The sequence below is a fragment of the Hippocampus comes genome, unplaced genomic scaffold (genome assembly GCF_001891065.2).
Source record: "Hippocampus comes isolate QL1 unplaced genomic scaffold, H_comes_QL1_v1.1 scaffold36, whole genome shotgun sequence".
NCBI classification, from domain to species: Eukaryota; Metazoa; Chordata; class Actinopteri; order Syngnathiformes; family Syngnathidae; genus Hippocampus; species Hippocampus comes.
Genome location: NW_017805695.1, coordinates 5,638,204 through 5,658,732, shown reverse-complemented (window position 1 = coordinate 5,658,732; position 20,529 = coordinate 5,638,204). Strand labels below are relative to the sequence as shown.

The window sequence follows — 20,529 nt, the reverse complement described above, 5'->3', positions numbered from 1 at the left end:
CTGCTAAAATCGGTTCCGGAGGTTCACTGTAACAATTCCTTTGATGACTGAACACAAAGCAAGTTTGCCCTGTCTTTCAAACTTTCAAACAAATGACCTTGAGCTAAACAGGAGCCATTTCCGAGCAACAAGGATGTTTAGAAAGTGATGCTCTAAATTGTTTGGTAGCCAGCTTTGCGAATATGAAGAATCCCCTCCACAACACTGAAGACTTGTTTGAACTCCCACATTTAGAAACTGACGTTTTTGAGACCTTGATGTGCCCCTTCTGTGTCCTTAGACGACTGATATATATCAACATATCTCATCCACGTCAGCTTAAACAACCTGTTTTTCCCCTTCTATCCAGCTCTTTGCCAATGAGTCCATGTCTGACCATGTGGGATTCGCCCGTATTTTTATTGACCTGATCAATGAGAATGATAACAGACCCATCTTCAGCAAATCTCTCTACAACATCAGTCTCCCTGAAAATACACCCAGCGGCACCTCACTGCTTCGAATCCTGGTGAGTGTTCAAAAAGCGCGAAACCCAGTGAATGCTGAATTCCCATATCATATGAAAGACTTCGTGCCAACAACAAGTTAAATGGCGAAAGCTCCAATAAACCTGTGTCTATCCTGTGAGTATATGAGCTTTGTCTTCAATCAGGCAGGTCCAGATTTTACATTGAGCAAGGCTTATTTGCAAGTAAAATGATCATCAGTGTTCGTACTTTTTTTGACGTTTTTGTTTTTCGTGGTGTGTGCTGAAAACATGGGTGCCTTCGCTCAATAATGGCTAGGAAATAGAGTGGTCTAAAGTCCCTCCCTGGAAGTCATGTTTCCAACTCAGATGATTTGTGTGGCTTTTTTTCTTATACCACTTATTTGGGAATGGGAACGGCATTGGAGAACACCATTGGCTGGGTGTTGGGCTGGAAACCAAAACCGAAGCATATCCCACAATATTAAGGCACCAAGTCAGTATGTTTGCCCAACACGCATTACTATCATGCATATTGTTAAAAAAAAAAAAAAAAAAAAAAACACACTCTAAAACGAGATTATTATTCATTGCCAGTCAACACAACCAGCCACACCCGCATTCCACTTGATTCAAGTGCAAATCCTTCTGTGTGAAAATCAATAGTGTTTATAGACTGGTGCTCATGAAATGGAGATTGCAGGGCAATCTAATACCCGGTAAGTCTGGCCGATGTTGCCTGCCTGAGAATATGGACTACTGTTTGTAGAGAGTGAGCCGGCTGTCAAGAGAAAAAGATGTGAAGACTCACTGTGAGGTCTGTACAGGCATGGACACGTATTCACCACTAGATGAAGGTGTCCGTTGTCTGAGCGGCTGGAATACACGTATACACACCGAATGCCACCGAAGACACAATACAAACATTAAACAGATGTCAGCCACTCATGGCGAGCTGTTCACTAAGAGAGCGGAATGGAAATAAACTCGTACATACACACAGACACAAAGCCACTACACACACTATCTCCTTCAACTCCCTCAAAGTCAACACATGGCTAAAATGAGACAGTGTCATTGTAGGCTTTGCTCTATTAGTTAGCCCACATGATTACAATCTAGTGTTTGTGTGTGTGTGGGTGTGTGTGTGTGTGTGTGTGTGTGTGTGTGTGTGTGTGTGTGTGTGTGTGTGTGTGTGTGTGTGTGTGTGTGTCCAATAATGTGTTTGCACAGATTTGTTTACCAGTGTGAGTCTGTCATAATTTAGTTCATTAGTAATTTAGACAGTGAGTTACAACGTTTGTGATGCAATGAATGCAGCAGGCAGTTTATTTTCATGCTGCCGTCTGAATAAACAAGTGAGTGGTCACCCCCGTATGTCTTTGTAGTGGTCATGAGGAATTATTTGAAGTTGAGGTAGGAATTTCAGCCATCCATCCATTTTCTCCACTGGTTGTCATGTTGCCGTGCTGCCTCAATCTGGTTTTAGATATGACAAAAATACATTCAAAATTGTGTAGCATGTATATATTTAAGATGACCTGGTGGTGCAGAGGTCGTGGGTTCGATCCCGGCTCCGGCCTAACTGTGAGGAGTTTGCATGTTCTCCTCGGGCCTGCATGGGTTTTCCCTGGGTATGTATAATGTGTACATTTGTAATATTAATTGATCTTCATATCTTATGCACACCGAAATGTTTTTGTATTGTTTCAAATGTGTTTTATTACATTGATGGAAAAAAAATAGCCATAAATGCCATAATAATATGTCTAAAGTGTATTTCCTCATTGTGGGTTACATTTTTGGTGGTGGTGTTCTGGAATGATTCTGAAGCAGGTGTTACTGTATCCTGCACTCAAACTCCCAATTCGCTATTTATGCTGATGTCGGAGAACCGGTTTTGAATTAATTCGTATCTTTTGCACTTTTCTGAAAAAAACATGTCATAGTCCAAGAGATGAAAAATTCAATTTGATCAAAAGGATAAATGCAATGCACTTATATTGCCCTCTACAAAGTCTCACATTCACTGAAACCTTATCTGGAAAGTATAGCAGCAGCCACCAAGGTAGGAAATGCTGGATGGATGGATGGATGCGTGCATGGATAAAAAACATTTTGTTATTTTATTATTATATAAATAAGTTACACAGTGACTAGAAATGGAACATGTAAACTCTTTGAACTCGGGATTTGCACCAACTGCACAATCGTCATAGTATTGCATTGCACCACTGATTCCTTTGTTTTTGCTCGATGAATTTACATATTGTCGCACACCTGTCACTGGGCGCTACTACTGCACAATGGTACCCTTACATTACAGAAGATCTTTCTATACTTATGCCGTGTCTTTGTTTGTTGTAGTTGATTGTTATTGCAATACTAGTGTGGCTCATCTATACTGGAAACAAATTACTTTTGTGTTTTACATACTTGGCCAAAAAAGATGATTCGGATTCTAATCTTTTTAACTAAATTACTGACGTTCAAATTATGAAAGGCATTTCTATTCTTTTAATTCACCCTTGCTAACGCATTTCAACGTAACCATGAGCACACAAACCCTATTGCAAAAAATATGAGTCAGTACAACATACCCATGAGGTCTCCAGCTGCCAGCTTAAACATTGTTCATTATGAGCATCAACTTCATAAAACTGTCTGTTTAATATGAAACAACAGCCACACAAAGAAAGACATTATGAACACTTTTGTCATATTTACAATGTTTTGTGGCTAGACTGAGAGGAATTAGCAAACTTACCTTCAAAACTGTGGGGTCAACGATTAAACATTTGTGTTCCCTGGACAGGAAACACTAATCAGACACACTAGAGCAAAACAGCTTCTCCATTAGCTATATATTTATCTTGCTCATTGCCAAAACTGAAAATAAATAAATAAACAAACATCAAAGTTGAAAAATAAGACATAGGAAATCCAATTTTTGGTTTTATAGAAGCAAAAAAAATGAATAAATACTGTTCATTAAATAGCTTTGGTGGCTTTAAAAAAAATCATAAATAGTTGTACATTATTTGTTGTTCCAAATCTAGCATCTGTACTCTCAAATGAACCTTGCGTTAATGTCTTGTCATCAGCCGCCATATAACTTTGTAACGTCTCTTTTCATTGTCCTCCACGGCTTCATTCTCTCTACTCGCCTAAATGTGTTGAGAGACCTAAAGGCTTCAAATGTCTGTGATGGGCAAAAGACGGTTACCAAATGATTTTTATTACAAAAAACCCAGCAACAATGGCTTTCTCATTTTAATGGTCTTCATGTCCAGACATATAATGCTATCATTTCAATAAACCTTGAAGTGGGTGTCACGTTTCTTCTTCCTCAAACCATACTAAAAATCAAGAAGCAAACAATTCATGATAAAGACGAGATTATCAGTCTTGTCAGGGGCGCCTGATGGTCTGTGATAGAGATTATTATGATATATTTTTTTTACAACTACTTGTCTCAGTTAGTGCATGGCTCTCTAAAATAGCTAAAATGCAAATTCTCTATCATAGCTGAGTTTACGTACTCTTCTGCAACTTATTTTAGCACTTTACGCTTGCACTGTGACGCTTTAGTGGTGACATCTGTCCTCTAACTCCGGTACTTAGGCATCGATAGGTTTGAATTTGTAAAAATAGTCAAGTATTTTTGAAAATGTTCATCAAGTATCCTCTTTAGAGAACGTGCACCTTCATATTTAAAGAAAGCCATCAAATAAGGGTCACATGCTACGAGATAACTCTTTTTAACTCAAAATGACTGCTTTCTTGTCAAGAAGTGTGTGCTGCGTGCATTTCTCTAGCTGAGAACCATCCCAATGATTTGGAGAGAGAGGACTTTCGATAGGGTGGAGTCTGGGTAATGTTTATACAATGCTTTATACCTATGCTAATTGGAATTATGCACGTTGTTGCCAGCTCTTCTCAAAAGTGCCCCACAAGCAATCTGATAATGTTGCTGAAAGGCTCGTTTTAGGTTAATATTCATTGCTCGTCTGATCAGAGCTGATGCACAGAGGTAGCTGATGCATTTTGTCGTGCCCACTCCTGCATCCCCGTGGACACTTGCACCAACACATAAGTACACACACAAACACAGCTGTTTAATATTTATGCTTTACAGTGTTACTTATCAGTATAAATATTTATTGTGATTTACTCTTTTGTCTCTATCCGTTCCTCTCTCACTTTGTCTCTTTGCCTTTTAGTTTTGGGTTTTTTTTTTGTTTTGTTTTTTACTCCAGACTTTAGACATTAGCAGCTGCTAACGTGAGGAGAAATCAATGTGATTTTGCAGTGGAGGGTTACAGAATGTATGTCTCCTCTGTCCTTTTCATTGTTTTACGATTACAAAGCAAGTGTTTTTTCGCTGTTGATTTTTGTGCTCTTTTTGGGTTAACGTGGTTTAACAAGCTTATAGAACAAAGAGGTGTCGGGAGACCCAAAACTCCTTTGCTCAATCCTTGAGTGATTCAGTCATTGGTTGGTTGGTTGGTTGGTTGGTTGGTTGGTTGGAGAGATGTGTGCTATGACTTCTGTCAAGATAGCATAAAAGAGAGATACAATTTAAACCTGCCAGTGATGAGCTGGTTTCTAATACTTATAGAAAGAGTGGATGTATCTCCGGGTACTCCGGTTTCCTCCCACATTCCAAAAACATGCATGACAGGCTGATTGAACACTCTAAATTGTCCCTTGATGTGAGTGTGAGCATGAATGGCTGATTGTCTCTGTGTGCCCTGCGATTGGCTGGCAATCGGTTCAGGGTGTCCCCCGTCTACTGCCCAAAGACAACTGGGATAGGCTCCAGCATGCCCCGCGACCCTTGTGAGGATAAAGCGGATCAGAAAATGGATGGATGGATGGATGGATGGATGAGTGGATGTACATGAAGGAGAGGAGTTGGTGTAAGGATCCCTTGTAAGACGATACTGTAGATAAAGAAAAAAAAATCGTCCCAAAAACATGGTGAATTGGTCTCCATTTCATTTGCTATGACAAAATATCAAGCATGAATACAATATATTTCAGATAAATGGGATGGCGTGCGGTTTAATCGTGTCACTAAATGGCACGTTTGCGTTAAAAGAACATCCCTGCCCTAGTTATGGCTGCATGTTAAACATGTCTATTGTGTCTGTGTCATGTCTTGATGTCAGTTATGTTCCCTCATCGTTCAATGATACTGCTGCTTTGTCCCTTTTATTCAGTGTGTGTCTTCAGTGGAGTCACAACTCTCTAATCTCATTCCTTCATCATTGAGGACAGAGGCAGAAAAAGAGGGGGAGGATGAAGGCCTTTCAGCAACTCAGAGCTGCCAGCTGCTTTAAGCCTTTTCACTGGCAGCTCAAACTGGATCTCCAGTTTGTGCGTCCAATACAGTCCCCCACCTTTTCTTTGTGCCTCTTTGCTTTTCTTCTGAGTTAAAGGCTATTTTTGGCCACTTCACATGTGCTGAGAATAATTATAGCTTTCCAAACCAAACAGTGGACCACTGCCGCTGTGTCGGGTGAACACACGAGCAAACCAATGATACAACACCTAACAGCATGGTGTAGTCTAGTTTAACACTTATGCAGAGGCAAGGGCAATTGTAAACACAGTAATTACTGTCTTACAGTCTTAGTCAAAACTGATCTTGATTAGGACAGAATTTTAGCAGTGTTATGGGGTTCCAAAATATGAGTGTTTTATACTGTTACCCAAAGTACCAACAGGTATATTATTTTACCTTTAGAATAAAATGTATGCATCAAATTGACTGATTACACCAAAATGTAATGGGCCCCTCTGGTTGTGAAAATTGGTTTTAAATCTTTTGCCATAGTCTCAAATTAGGACATGTGATCTTTAGCCAAACTAGCTTTTTTGTGTGTTTTAAGGGCATATTCAAAGCGTGGAGAGTTACTTTTTTTTTTTTGCGGTATGTATAAATGGATTTGAGAGTATTTGTTTTGGGACTGTCGTCTTTAATCTGTAAAGATTGATGTTTGGTAAATTTGGATAATTTCCTAACCTTTACTGAGCCAAGGCACATATTTTACATGTCATATCACACCACCAAAGAAAAATGTCACAAGCTGTCCATCACCAGAATCATCACGAACCAAGTCAGTATCGACGGACCTCCTCAGTCTGTCACTGACAGACTCCCATTTCGCTGACAAGTATATATTCATCCTCGTGCACTAAAATGTGCTACATGTACGTGGCTTGCGTGTTTTTTCGCGGGGGTGAATATACACCAGGGTTGCGTCGAGCGGACAGCATTGACTCTGGGCTCATTTCATTCCTCGAACTGCATATTCGTAAGTCCCTGCTCCTCTGTTGACGTACTAGCACCTAGGAGAGAGGAGGTAGAAATGTTTTGGGGTAATGTGAGCGATGGCTCCTTGATGTCGTCATTTGATGGAGACATCTGCTAAAGACAACGTTACCTGATTGACAGGTCAAAATTGCAGCATCTGCCTGTCAGAATTATTACTGTCACCATTATGTCCATGCATGCTCTTTACCTTTTATGTTTCAAGTGGAATTAAATTGAAGTCAAAGATCAACATTGTTATGCTTCACAAGTTTGCTAATGCACTGGGACTCGGATTACCTTTGATCAGTTGCCGTGACAACAGTGATCAATAATGTTTGAGTCTAATATTTAATATATGTCTATATATTTGCATATACACCTTTATGTTTATGGTCTCCTGTTAAAATGTGGTGAAATTTATTTTTTAAACAATTACTTCGGGTTCGGTTCATGTATGCCGAATGTATATAAGATAGACAGAGAGCGATTGCTGGAGACATTGGTCAGCTTGAAATAATGACAGGCTGACAATGAGGGAAGGGTGGCCCGGCATCTGGCAAATGACGAATGATGGACCGGCAAAATTTACTGACGCATTGTCCTCTGCTAAAGACAAGGGCATGTTCTCCCCATGCCTGTATGGGTTTTCTCCAGGTACTCCGGTTTCCTCCCACATTCCAAAAACATGAATGGGAAATGAATGAATCACCCTAAACTGTACCTAGGTGTGACTATAAGTGCGAATGGTTGTGCTCAGCAGGACAGTAATTGAGAGGATCGAACCACAAAACAATGTTGCATATTAAACTACTGAATTATTAAGAAGACTTTACACAACATGTTTACAATACACACTTTGAAATAGTTTGGAAAAATGACATTAACTATGGGAACGGTGGTCGGCTGGTTAGCGCGTCAGCCTCAATGTGCAGAGGTGCAGGGTTTGATTCCGTCTCCGGCCTTCCTGTGTGGAGTTTGCATGTTCTCCCTGTGCCTGCGTGGGTTTTCTCCAGGTACTCCGGTTTCCTCCCACATTCCAAAAACATGCACGGCAGGCTGATTGATCACCCTAAATTGTCCCTAGGTGTGACTGTGAGCGCGAATGGTTGTTCGCCTCTGTAGGCCCTGCGATTGGCTCGAAACCAGTTCAGAGTGCACCTACTGCCCGAAGACAGCTGGGATCGGCTCCCGCATGCCCACGACCCTCGTGGACTAGAAAATGGATGGATGGATGGATGGATGGATAAAAATAATAATAATAATAATAATAATAATAATAATAGTGGATTAAGAGTGGAAATTGTTGGGTTTCATGCAGTATATATTAGTGAATGCTCCTGGAAATATGTGATTCGATTCCACCAGTGTAGTCACACACACACACACACACACACACACACACACGCGCGCGCGCGCATCTGCGTGCGCACACACATATCCACATACTGTGTGCACACCCACATTCATTACAACCAGGCATTTATTGTACATGATCACGCAGAGTGCCTCCATTATCAGGCGTATGGACTCACACATAAACACATTCCCAGGTATTCATATATTGTGAGATGTACACACATAGTATAAGTGTGTTTGCCTGCTGGCCTTCCCTCTCTGATGGAAAGAAACACATCATTTAACCAAACTGGTCAACTGAAAACTAATTTCTCTTTTGTAGTTAGTGCCTGAGGCCCCTGTGGGGGTTTTGAGAGTTTATATTGGCAATCAGCAGCTCACTGACTTTTTGTGCACCAACTCCTTAACAACTTTTTTGAAAAAGAATGCTGACTATAATACGTAAGCGCAGTCTATATTTTAACCATTTAACATTCACAGTCCAGTCATATTCAAAATATAGTATAAGTAGTGTACATATACAACTATCAACAAATCTACTTTTGAAATTTTGACTTTCTGACTTTTATTCCCAATATAATATACAGCAGACAATTATTGAAATGGAAAGTTGCTCCAGAAGGATTTCTCTGTTTATTTTCGACACTGTCACCATTGGTTGATTTTTATGCTTTTTTTTTTTTTTAAAGAGAATTTAATCTACAGGAAACTAACAACAAGGAATGGTTCGATATACCCAGTGGTTAAGTAAACTTGCACTAGGAACAGTTTTTACAACCTCGATCTAAAATGGGCTTGTGTGCAGCTAAAGTTGAAAGTCTTTGACTTGTAGTTGGCAAAGTGACTTGTCCACACTGTCATGCTGATTGTTCAGAGGATGGGAGTTAATGACTGATGGTGCTGGGAAGAAAAGATGGCTATCACCTTTACTACTTAACCTCTCACCCATCTCTCTCTCTTGCTCCCTCTCTCCTTTTCTGTCGCGAAGGCAAGAGGGATACTATAGTTCCCCAGAGGAGCTTCTGTCGCCGCCTCGATAGCTGTCACGCTAACACCCCCACTGCTATCATTGGAGCACTTATGGGCCTGTCACTCACCTGGGAGCGAGGGAGCAAAAGAGAGACAGAAGCATCAAGGGGAAAGAGTGTGCAGAGGAGATATGGAGACGGAGTGTATGGGGATAATGGAGAGAGGTGGAGTGGAGGATGCAATGTGGAGAGAGGGGGTAAAGACAGAAGGACTGGGGCAAAGATAAAGGAGGAATGGGAGAAGGAGGGATGAAGAGAAATTCCAAAATAAAGAGGAAGAGAAGGAGATGAGTTGCATTTAAGGATGAGCTCTTTGAGACACCGCAGAGGAAGCCTCAGAGGTTAATAAAAGAACCTGACTGGAGTTCCAAAGACTTTGTATGTATTTGGTGTCTGTCCCTCTTTGCAAGTTTGCAGCATGTACTTCAGTGCATTGAACAACAAAGGTGTGGACGTTCAAAAGAAACATTGATTTACCATCCACGATGACGTGGAGGAAGCTTCCCATGAATTTACAGACTTGAGTAAAACAGCGTGGTGACTTTTACATTTTTTTCTCTTGGACAAGAAGGGAAAAAGCAGATGGTAGCTGTAGCCTTTGTACTGTCTCTGAAACTGTGATACAAAGTCTGAACATAACCGCAACTTTTCTCAAAAGAATGTAGAGGTCATTGAAAATTCTTAAGATATCAAGGGTCATTACACCGAGTCCATAGGATTAAATTTTTATGCTGGATGTCCTTAGTGATGCAACCTTCCCATTTAGAGGGCTGGAGACAGTGATGGTGATTTTAAATTTAAGTGTATTATAATCTGTAACTGGCTGGCAACCAGTTCGAGCTGTCCCCTGCCTCTTGCCCCAGCTGGTTTAAGCTCAGCACACCTGCAACCCCCGTGAGGATAAGCGGTATAGAAGATGGGTGGATGATTTTTTTTTTGGGGGGTTGGGGGGATTGAGGGTCATAGCCTTCACTATTTTTTTTTTTTTTAACAAAAAAAAACCCGATAAAACAAATGTTCAATATTACATATGATGAGCTGTTGCGGGTTCAATGTTTGGGAGCTTTTTGTAAAAGTTCCTCTGAAGGTGTATTTATTTATTATTTATACTCTCACAGGCCATGTATACTGTAGCCTAGGGGCTGTAGTTTCTCCATCCTTTTTTTTCTTCTGAAATTATGGCAAAATAAAGCATGTCTGTAGAATAGATGCATCATATCCACCTTGTGTGTGGTGTTTGTTGACAAACAATTGTGCTAGAGCCCACACAGCTTGTACAGTTATATTCTTAATGGTCATGTTGTCCAAAAATGTCTAGCTATGAAATAAGTATGAACCAAATATACTAAACCTAGCTTTACTTTCTGTATCATCATCCACTAATTGCTCCAAGAAATCTATTGCTTGATGACTGTGACAATTGTTTTCTTTTTTTTGCAGGCTACAGATGGGGACGTTGGCACATTTGGTATTGTTCGTTACTACTTCAGCGATGAGCCAGACCAGTAAGATTCATCTCCAAGTACATTTTGTTATAAATTATTTTGTTGAATTCCGCTATGGAAGGTGAAATTGGAAATCAAAGTGAAAGGAGGCCCTCGGGAGGGGTAGTATCCTCTCTGCTTGTAGAAACATTTTTTGGAAAAAAAAAAATGTGACCGAGCTATTCAGCGATGCAATTTTGGAGCTTCTGAATGTGCTAAGGGCTGACTTGGAGTCAGTCACAAGAAGCAGTCATGGCATATGACAAAATGTATGACATCTCCGTGTGTCTGGATCATTTCAGTGTACTGTGACAATTGGTGTTGGCCTTTTCAGAGAAGATGTCAGGGTTTGCAGTCCCAGGTTTTAAAGTGGAGTCAACCTCAATTTTTTTTTTCACAATATGTTCTATGTGCCTATACCGGTCTAAACACAGCATTCTGATTAATATTGCGTTTGTGGAATGAGTTAAGCAGCAAAATCCACCCGTTTTTAGCCATCTCAGTGGGCGGCCATTCTGCCACTTTCTGTCAACTGAAAATGACATCACAGTAGCTCACGGCTCACCGGTTTTCTGAAGCTGAGCCATAAATGGTTGTTTCCTGAGCCCCAAGCTACTGTGATGTCAGTTTCAGTCGACAGCAAGTGGCAAAATGGCCGCCCCCTCAGATGGATCGAAACGGGTGGATTTTACTACCTAACTCATATTCCACAAGCGCAATATTAATCAAAATGCCACATTTAGACTAGTGGAGCTGCATAGAACATGCTCTCTGAAAGAAAATTTTGGGGTTGATTTCCCCTTTAAATGCATTTTTAATCGGGAAGGGCCCATACGTCCAAATGGCACTCACTTGAGATGAGTTAAATCCAACAAAACTTGGCTTCTATATGCGGTTGCTTGCTTTCCCCAAATCATCGGAGCAATGGAGTTCATTTTCTGTAACTCAGTAATCTGTGTTTCCCTCTTTCAATGGCATTTCCAATTCCAGAACTTTAAACGTCCACTTCAGGTGCTCCTCCAAATGATCCCAAATCATGATAAAAATCATCAGCGCGACCTAAAGCACAAATCCCATTTTAAATTACAGCCATCTCTACACCTGTTGCCAATGCACAATCTCTTAGAGTGATTGAACATGCAATTTGTGCCCGCTCTTTTGGATCTTATTGCAATTTAAGAGAACGCGGTCCACCAACGCTGCTCGCAAATTGTTGAGTAAACACACGATTTAACTTCCGTTTTTTGGGTAAAAATAAATACAGAAATAAATCAGACCCAGTGTGATGTCTCTATAGCTGAGACCATCAATCCAATTATTTGTCTTTTCTTGCAGGTTTTCCTTAGATGCTGAGACAGGCTGGGTGATTCTGCGGGCCAGTTTGGATTACGAGTTAATGCGTCGCTTCACACTGACTGTGTTGGCGAGAGACGGAGGCGGGGAGGAGACCACCGGGAGAATTCGAGTGAACGTGTTGGACGTAAACGACAACGCACCACTCTTCCAGAAGGAGGTGTACGTAGGCTCGTTGAGAGAGAACGAACAGGCTATCCAGCCAGTGGCCCGAGTCAGGGTGAGGGGTTAAAAACTGCTAATGCTGAACACTTGAAGATTTAGATTTAGAAGTAGGATAAATAGTCGATATTATTAATCATTCATAGGTAGTCAGAGACTTTATTGATGTGGAAATAATTTCAGACCTCAATATACAGCGTATTCTCCATTGATGTTTTCATTCACCTAGTTCCCTGTTTTTCTCCCTGTTGTATTATCATGTAGCTGTGTGCTTGTGTGCACTGTATCCAAGAAGTTCGGGCTGACCTGGTGTGTTGGCTATTTGTCACTGCCACACAAAAGCCAGAGGTGCACAGGCACAATGGTAACTAATGGCTCAGCACTTCCTTTGATTGTGCCCCCAAGAAAGCCTATTACATGGCTTGTAACAGAGCGTCTAGCGATTGCTTTCGCTTCCGCAGTGCACAGTGGTGACGTGTGTTTGCACTGCAGGACTTCAAGCGATTACTTGGTTCAACGCCCAGCTCACTGTGTTTGATTAGTCTAAGCCATAGGTGTCAAACTCCGGTCCTGGAGGGTCGCCGTGCTGCATGTTTTCCCATCTCTCCCTGTTGCAACACACCTGATTCAAATAAACAGGATCAATATCAGGCTTCTGCAGAGCTTGCTGATAGGCTGGTCATTTGAATCAGGTGCGTTGCAACAGGGAGAGATGGAAACCATGCAGGAAGGTGGCCCTCCAGGACCGGAGTTTTGACACCTATGGTCTCAGCTAACCTTAAACGCTTCTGATATGAATAAGATGCCTTAATGGAGGAGCTGGGAAGCCAAATTTCACCAAAGGCTGGGTCGGCATTCTGCCTTGAAAGAGAAAACATGCGCCAGACTCGGGATGGCCAACTCGACAAGCAGAAAGAGCCACAACACCACTCCACAGTTTTGTGAAAATTGGTTTGACGTAGAAATACCAGAAGTAGACAGAAGGAGGTGATGTGTTACAGAGACAGAATTTGCTGTTGTTTCCTCAGAAGGATTGTGTTTCCTGTGGTCGTCCTTGTTAAAATGGATTTAAATCAACGAGTGGGCTCATGCATGTAACCTGAAGATTTGACAAGGTGCCCAACTGAATGATGCCAGTGACGTCCAGTACACTGGAAGAGTCGCGGCTAAGTCCAGCCAACAACAAAATAACAAGGGAGCGTTGTTCTTAATGTTGTGGATTAGCCCTGGAAAGATTTCAATTGGCCAGCTTTTAGCTGAGTTGGCACTTTAATATCCTGGGACAAATAGCCGTAACCAGCTTAAATGTCGACAATAACATGCTGGCACTGATTTTGTTTTTTGTTGTTCTTTGTGCACTCTTATTCACTTACTCACTCAAGATGTACAAGTATAGATTTCCTCTGTACCTTTCCTTGCCCACAGGCAACAGATGAGGATTCTCCTCCCAACAACTTGATCACATACACCATCATTTCAGCTTCGGCCTTTCCTGGATACTTCAGTATCATCATGGTGGAAGGTTATGCAGGTGTGCTGAGCACGACAAATATGAGGCCACGGTCAAGAATACAATACACAGTACGCTATAGGATAAAGTTAGGACACACTTGGCCTCTAATTTCACATCAGTGCATGGATGGATCAGTGGACACATTTCTCTAGATAGAATTTTGTGGAAAGTCTTCACCATTTTGGGAAGCCTTACCTTCTCTTCCACTCTCCCTTCATCAGTGATCAGTGTAACCAGGCCTCTGGACTACGAAAAGGTTCCCGGTGGAACGATCCATCTGACAGTGATGGCCAAAGACGGAGGAAACCCGGCCCTCAATAATACTGTCGCTGTCACAGTGGAGGTTATCGTAAGTACAGCCCTGCAACACGCGCGCGCGCTCACACACACACACACACACACACACACACACACACACACACACACACACACACACACACACACACACATATGCTCCATGTGTACTGTGTTGAACAAGTATAGAATGACTCTAGTAATCCTTGATAACATTTCATGTGATGTTTAAACATCAGTCCTTTGGGAGCTTAAATTGTAAAGAAAAAAAGAGAGCACTTTAAATCTTTACAAAACATGGAAGGAAAAAAAAAGCGTCTGAAAATGAAACATCCTTCCATCCTTTTTTCTGGACTGATTATCCTCACAAGGGTCGTGTGTCAACTGCAGCCTATCCTAGCTGACCTTGGGCAAGAGACTGTGTACATGTACACCATAAACGAGTTACCAGACCATTGCAGGGCACATATCGACAAACAACCGTTCACACCCACATGCACACCTAAGGACAATACAGAGTCTTCATTTAACCTAACATGCATGATTTTGGAATGGAAGAGGAAGCTGGAGAATCTGGCGAAAACCTCATGGAGCTATGTTGGAACACAAAACCTCAGGTAATTTTATACAGAAACAATAAAATGGAGCTCGTGGCAATTCATGAAGGCGAATGTAATCTGGGCATTTTCCTAGCCCTGTGGCCACATGTTATTGCACAACTACAGCACAATAACATCTCAAATGTAAAACAATAAGGAAAAAGAAAAAACATCTTCCCTCAACGTGGTTCAAATGGTCTGCTGTCCTCAAACTGGTGACCATCGTTGATTCAAGAGCACTGTCCGAAACCCACAAAACCCCTGAAACAATTGATGTTGTTATAATAGAGCTTCATAATAATAAGGAAACATGGGCAGCACATCTGCCTCATAGTCAAAAGTTCTCTGTTCAAATCTCCAAGCTGACCTTTCTGTGTACTTTGTATCTTCTACACGTTCTTTAAAACATGCATGTTCGGTCAATAAAGACTTTAAAGCTGTCCAAAGTCAGTTGGACTGGGTTCCAGTGCACCTGTGACCCTAAATTGGAAAAGTGGTAGAACGTGGGTGGATTGATGGAGAATGCAATAAAAAAAAACCAAATCATAAAACTCTCAAACTATTATGGAAATTGCATTGAATAGTTTGAATTGTGTTCAGCAATTTCAGCATCATACCGCCGCCAAAGGGCGGAAAAAAACCCTCCATCTTTCACTGATACTGTGTCTTCCCCTCCTTTTGCTCCAAGTACTATCAAAACTACAAAATGGTTTTCTGGACAGGCTCTCCTACTGTTTGTTTTGCAATTTAACATCACTCAAATAAAGTACTTTTAAAAACAATATGTGAAACACTTTAAAGTCCACGTTCACAGTGTTCCACACCACGCACTCCAACAAAAGGACAAACTTAAACTTAATGGTATGAATTAATGTCATGGTAAGGATGTGTTTCCTGCTGTTTAAATCTACAGTCATGAATACAAATCACCAGTATTAAAAAAAAAAAAAAAAAAAAATATTTAAGAGTAAAACTGCAAAAACAGCTTGAAAGATAGATGCCAATCCTGACAATCATTTTCTGGCATGTGTGAAGAACCACAATGGAAGAAAAACAACTCGTTTATACTATTCGGGTCAAATTTAACACATGTTGACATTGAACAAATTAGAAGTAAAAATATCTTGGCACTTGATTGAGACTTATTATTACAGGGTACTTTAGGTCAAAGTAATTTAGAAAATTTGCTTTGAAACCATGACTTTATTTTATTTTTTTAGACACAAATATTAACATCTGTTGTGTTACCGGACAAAAAAAAAAAAGATCATTTGTATTTTGATAGCATACAAGGGAAATTATCGCAAAACTCCACGAGTCTATAAGATGTGTTTTTGTCAGTCTTGTGCCTTGTGGTTGTCTCTATCGTATTTTTTTGTATTCCTGGTCTGCGTTTGTGGGATCTGCTCCTGAACCCAAACAAGCTCTGTCTGTGTTCCGTGTCACAGGGTACCCCAGAAGCATGCGCTGATTAGAAAGGTGGAGGTGGAATCTTGAAACAGGAAAGGACTAAAACCACTTCATGATAATACATGCTAAACATAAACAATAGAAGTCATACAGAAATAACAGATGCAGTTGTGCTGTCTGCACATGAAGAAACAATACACCTGCAAAAATGTCCTTTTTCTCTGAAGCGCTATATAAAAATTAATCACCCATTTATTAATTTCAGAAAGACTATTATTGCTTTTTGAATTAAAAAAAAGAGAACTAGATTGTTCTGTTTCACTTTATTCTTGCTAGAATATGAGGACAAATAGCTTGGAATCAGTAAAGCGGTGTTGGTTTTAAATGAAAATCCAGTGAAAACGGCTTTCTAATGTGGTGATTAGGCATTACCTTCAATTAGTATTGGTTTATTTACGGGCCATTGTTATCGTATCGACAAATCGTATCGAAATCGCCTTTATCGTCTCAAACTTTATTGTTTGATTCCAAAAGAGTGATCCTATCCCTTTGTGTCGAATCGTCGATACGGATAATGTCGGCCATAACACGTATCATCACACCTCTTATATTATCCATCAAATAAAACAAGTTCTACTTTGCTATGGTATAATTACATTGTGCTGTTGTTTCAAAAACATAATAAAATGTTTTCCATGTTGTATGAAAGTGAGAATACCTTGTATCCGATTCACTTCGGCTAGTGTTTATTATTCATTATTGAGGACCATATTGCTGATCAAAACAATACACTGCGTGATGATGTGCGTACAGTGCTAGTTGTCAAAAGCAGAAATAATCTTCTCTAAAGCTGCGTTTTGTGTTTTATTTAATTGTCTTGATGCTTCCTAAGAGAGTTTCTAGAGATCAGAAAGAAGCTTTCATGTTGCTCGCCAGCCCTCACATTCTCTGATAACCAAAGACAGAAAATATTTCCGCACGCGTCCTGCATGTGGACGAAATGCTGTCAGGGTAAATATTTACCGCAGTGCAAAAATCACAAGGGAGAGATGATCATAATTCTATATTCCGCCTATATCTTTCTCACGTACGCTTTACTTCCTCGGTGTGCCACAGTGTTGTGACTCATGCCACAGCGGTTTATCAGCTGATGACAGCATCGCGCACAATGCCCGAGTGGAACATGGAGATCGCATAGATTATGGTGCCAGTTACTTTTGCTGAAGGGTTAACATTTCTCTGAGGCTCACACAGAAAAGAAAAATAATAACTCACCAGGAATAACTAGACAATGAGATATGTTGGTGTGACAAAAAGACTGAAATGTCATACAGTATGAGTGGGAGGATGTGGCACCTACTGTGGGGGATATGAAGGTTGATGCTGCAACATAATATAGATCTTCCTAACTCTCAAATCTTAATTATCTTGTTTTATCTAAAGGAATGTCTGGATGATGGCCACTGCCATTGTGTCATTTTCTTGTTTTCCTTGGTGAAATGCATTCAGTGCCATTGTGGATTTTACGCGAGGGATAAGTGGAGCATTGCCATCCCAAATCCACCAGATGTTGCTCTGCTGAAAAAAGCATGCCACATTTCCCTATAGTGTAGCAATGCAATTGGGTGATGAATCTGAATGACCCAACATATACTGAGCAGCACATGAGTGGTTCGCACATATGGCCAACAGTTCTGAGGTCGGTTATGGCATAATTTCGCTTTTCAAGTAATTTCCCGAGTGTGTTCCTTTCTGCCTCGCAACAAATGACTGCACAAATTAGTAACATGGCCAGAAAATAACCTGAGCAATTCCGTGAATATACATGGCTGAGCCTGTTTGACAACCTGCATTGTGAGAGTGCATTTTCAACTATTTTTACTTTGTAAATTTGAGTGCTTTGCAATTGAAGGAGAAATGTGTTCATCCCCGAGCTGTTTGAATGGTGACAACTTGTTTTTGAAACATGTATGCTCTCATTGTCTCCCCCTCCCCCCGCCCCCCGACCCACCTTCTGAACAGCTGCTGATGTTTATCTCACTTCCAGGATGAAAATGACAACCCACCCGAGTTCAGCAAACCATCCTACATTGTCAAGATTCCAGAAAACATTAATGCTGGTGAGTAAACCTTTACATTTAGACTTCCTGTCAAGTCCCTTCAATGCACTTACTGGTTGATACAACACACACACACACACACACACACACACACACACACACGCACACACACACACACACACACATACACACATACAACTATGTATGTATAAATCATATTATGTTGCCTCTTGTGCTTTAGGGGATGCTGTTTTCAGATTCCCCCCCGCCCATTTTTCATTGTCTTCAAGCTAATACTATTTCATTTGTTTAGATTTTGTACGTTCAAATAGTCCAAATGCTGGCTATTGACTATTCAAAGCTAAATCACTGGCTGCTATATTCATTTTCATGCATGCATTCAGAGAAGCCTTTTATCCCAGACATTAGATTAGCCTCCACTTGCTAGAGGGAAATGAGATATTTGCCTGCCCCCTTTCTCTCTCTCTCTCTCTCTCTCTCTTCCTCTCTCTCTCTTTCTCTCTCTCTCTCTCTCTCTCTCTCGCTATTTCTGCGCTCCAGTTTCAGCTCAGTCCACTTTTTGTGTCTCAGAGACGATTTGAAGGAGCACATTGCCGAGCAGTTTGAGCTCACGTTGAGATTTACAGGACTATGTGGCAAAAGCTCTTGGGCCTGACCTGAGGACATTTGGTTCGGGCTGCAAGGCCATGCTCAGGACCGGTCACCACTTGGGTTATGTTCATTGATCCGGCCTCTGCCAGTTACCCATTCCAAACAAGTTGATGGCCTGCTCATCCATAAACCCACTGAGAGCCATAAAATTGAGATGTGGCTGAGGTTGATGAATGCCACTTTTGTGTTTTTATCCAGGAAAGTGTTAGCCTTCTGTCTGTCTACAATGTATCTTTCCTAGATCCTCGACATTTGCTAGACACAAAATAATGTAGTAAATTTGCAAAGGGCTGTATCAAAAATGATGTCATCACAAAAGTAATTGTACATGACAGACACTGCCATGGACATTGTGTTTTTTTGTTTGTTTCATTGTATGAATATCATCGCTGTCATGAAAACGAATGTAAACACTGATGTGACCCTGACTTTCACTTCAGATATTTTTTTTTTGACTCGTTCTGAAAGACTGTGTTCCCGCCACCTCTCCACAGGAGCTACAGTGCTGGTCGTCAATGCCACTGATTTGGATGCCTCTCGAGAGTTTGGCCAGGCCTCCCTCATCTACTCCCTGGAGGGCTCTTCTCAGTTTCGTCTTAACTCACGCTCTGGTACGTGTGCATGTGAGTGTGCATTATAACAAACTGGATCCTATTTTATTGGTAAAGTGATTCTGGACAGTCCAAAGATGTCAGAGAGCCTTCTCTAGTTCATCACACTCCATCGTTTCTTGTTTGTGTCTGCTGGACATATTTCCATTGACCTTTCTTCAGCTCTCTCCAGTTTTTGTCATAAACTTAATATATCATCATTAAACACGTGTTTGTGCTTCAGGAGAGATCACCACCACAGCTTTGCTGGACCGAGAGCTGAAATCCGAATACATCCTCATCGTGAGAGCTGTAGATGGAGGGGTTGGCCCACAACAGAAGACTGGCATTGCCACGGTAAATGCTCTCATTTCATTTGCTGTTCAACAAACTCTTAATTTGCTCTCATTTTTTTTTTTTAATTTACCACGTTCCGCTGCTTCGCCCTTTGTGTAGGTGAACATTACCATCCTGGACATTAATGACAATGCCCCCCAGTGGAAAGATGAGCCATACCATGCCAATGTGGTGGAGATGAGCCCAATCAACACAGACGTCATCTCTGTGAGTATGCCACACCCAACTTGACAACACTGCCTACTATAATTGTTAATACACCAAAAAGACACATTACTGTATGTAACATTTGCCCTTTTTTCGAGTTGGACTGGAAAAGTGAGTTAATCACATTAGATTTCCTGTACAATATATCTATACACTTTCATCAATTTACCATGGGAGCTGCCCCGACAGCAGTCACTCTACAGTCGAATATAACTTTACTTCAAGTCCCAAGAAAAGTAAATGAATATGGACCCCTGTCCATCATTGGCCCTTTGTATCGTTGTCATTTTTCTCTCCTGTGCCACACCACTGATGATCAACATTGAACATCTATGGCCCAATGCCAAATTACACTCATTGCAAGTCAACTGGATATTCACACAGACATGTGGTGGCCGGGGAGGGCGGGAGGAGGGGGCAAATTATGTCAGTCACGCTATTCATTGATGTCAATTTTACCCAAATCACGAGTGGACCAGACACACCATAAAAAATCATTACAGTATTTGAGTCCAGTGTGTCTCCAGAGAAACTCCGGTCAGACACCATATTTAAAATGAACCTTATCTGAAAATCTTGCTACTTTTCTCCAACCCATCTTGTTTTAATATGTCTTTGCTATTTCGTAATTTGTGTACGTCATTCAGCAGAATGTA

At 41.0% G+C, this 20,529-nt stretch overlaps 1 protein-coding gene across 1 annotated transcript in view; it reads left to right on the top strand.

The window, feature by feature from the left end:
* Positions 1-20,529, top strand: part of cdh23 (cadherin-related 23) — a 159,726-nt gene that overhangs the window by 83,648 nt on the left and 55,549 nt on the right. The window contains exons 13-21 of the mRNA XM_019882022.1: positions 350-508; positions 10,613-10,677; positions 11,992-12,229; positions 13,597-13,702; positions 13,906-14,033; positions 18,035-18,107; positions 19,214-19,330; positions 19,554-19,666; positions 19,766-19,873. Of these exons, the coding sequence (XP_019737581.1) occupies positions 350-508; positions 10,613-10,677; positions 11,992-12,229; positions 13,597-13,702; positions 13,906-14,033; positions 18,035-18,107; positions 19,214-19,330; positions 19,554-19,666; positions 19,766-19,873 (1,107 nt within the window). The remainder of the gene's footprint in view (positions 1-349; positions 509-10,612; positions 10,678-11,991; positions 12,230-13,596; positions 13,703-13,905; positions 14,034-18,034; positions 18,108-19,213; positions 19,331-19,553; positions 19,667-19,765; positions 19,874-20,529) is intronic.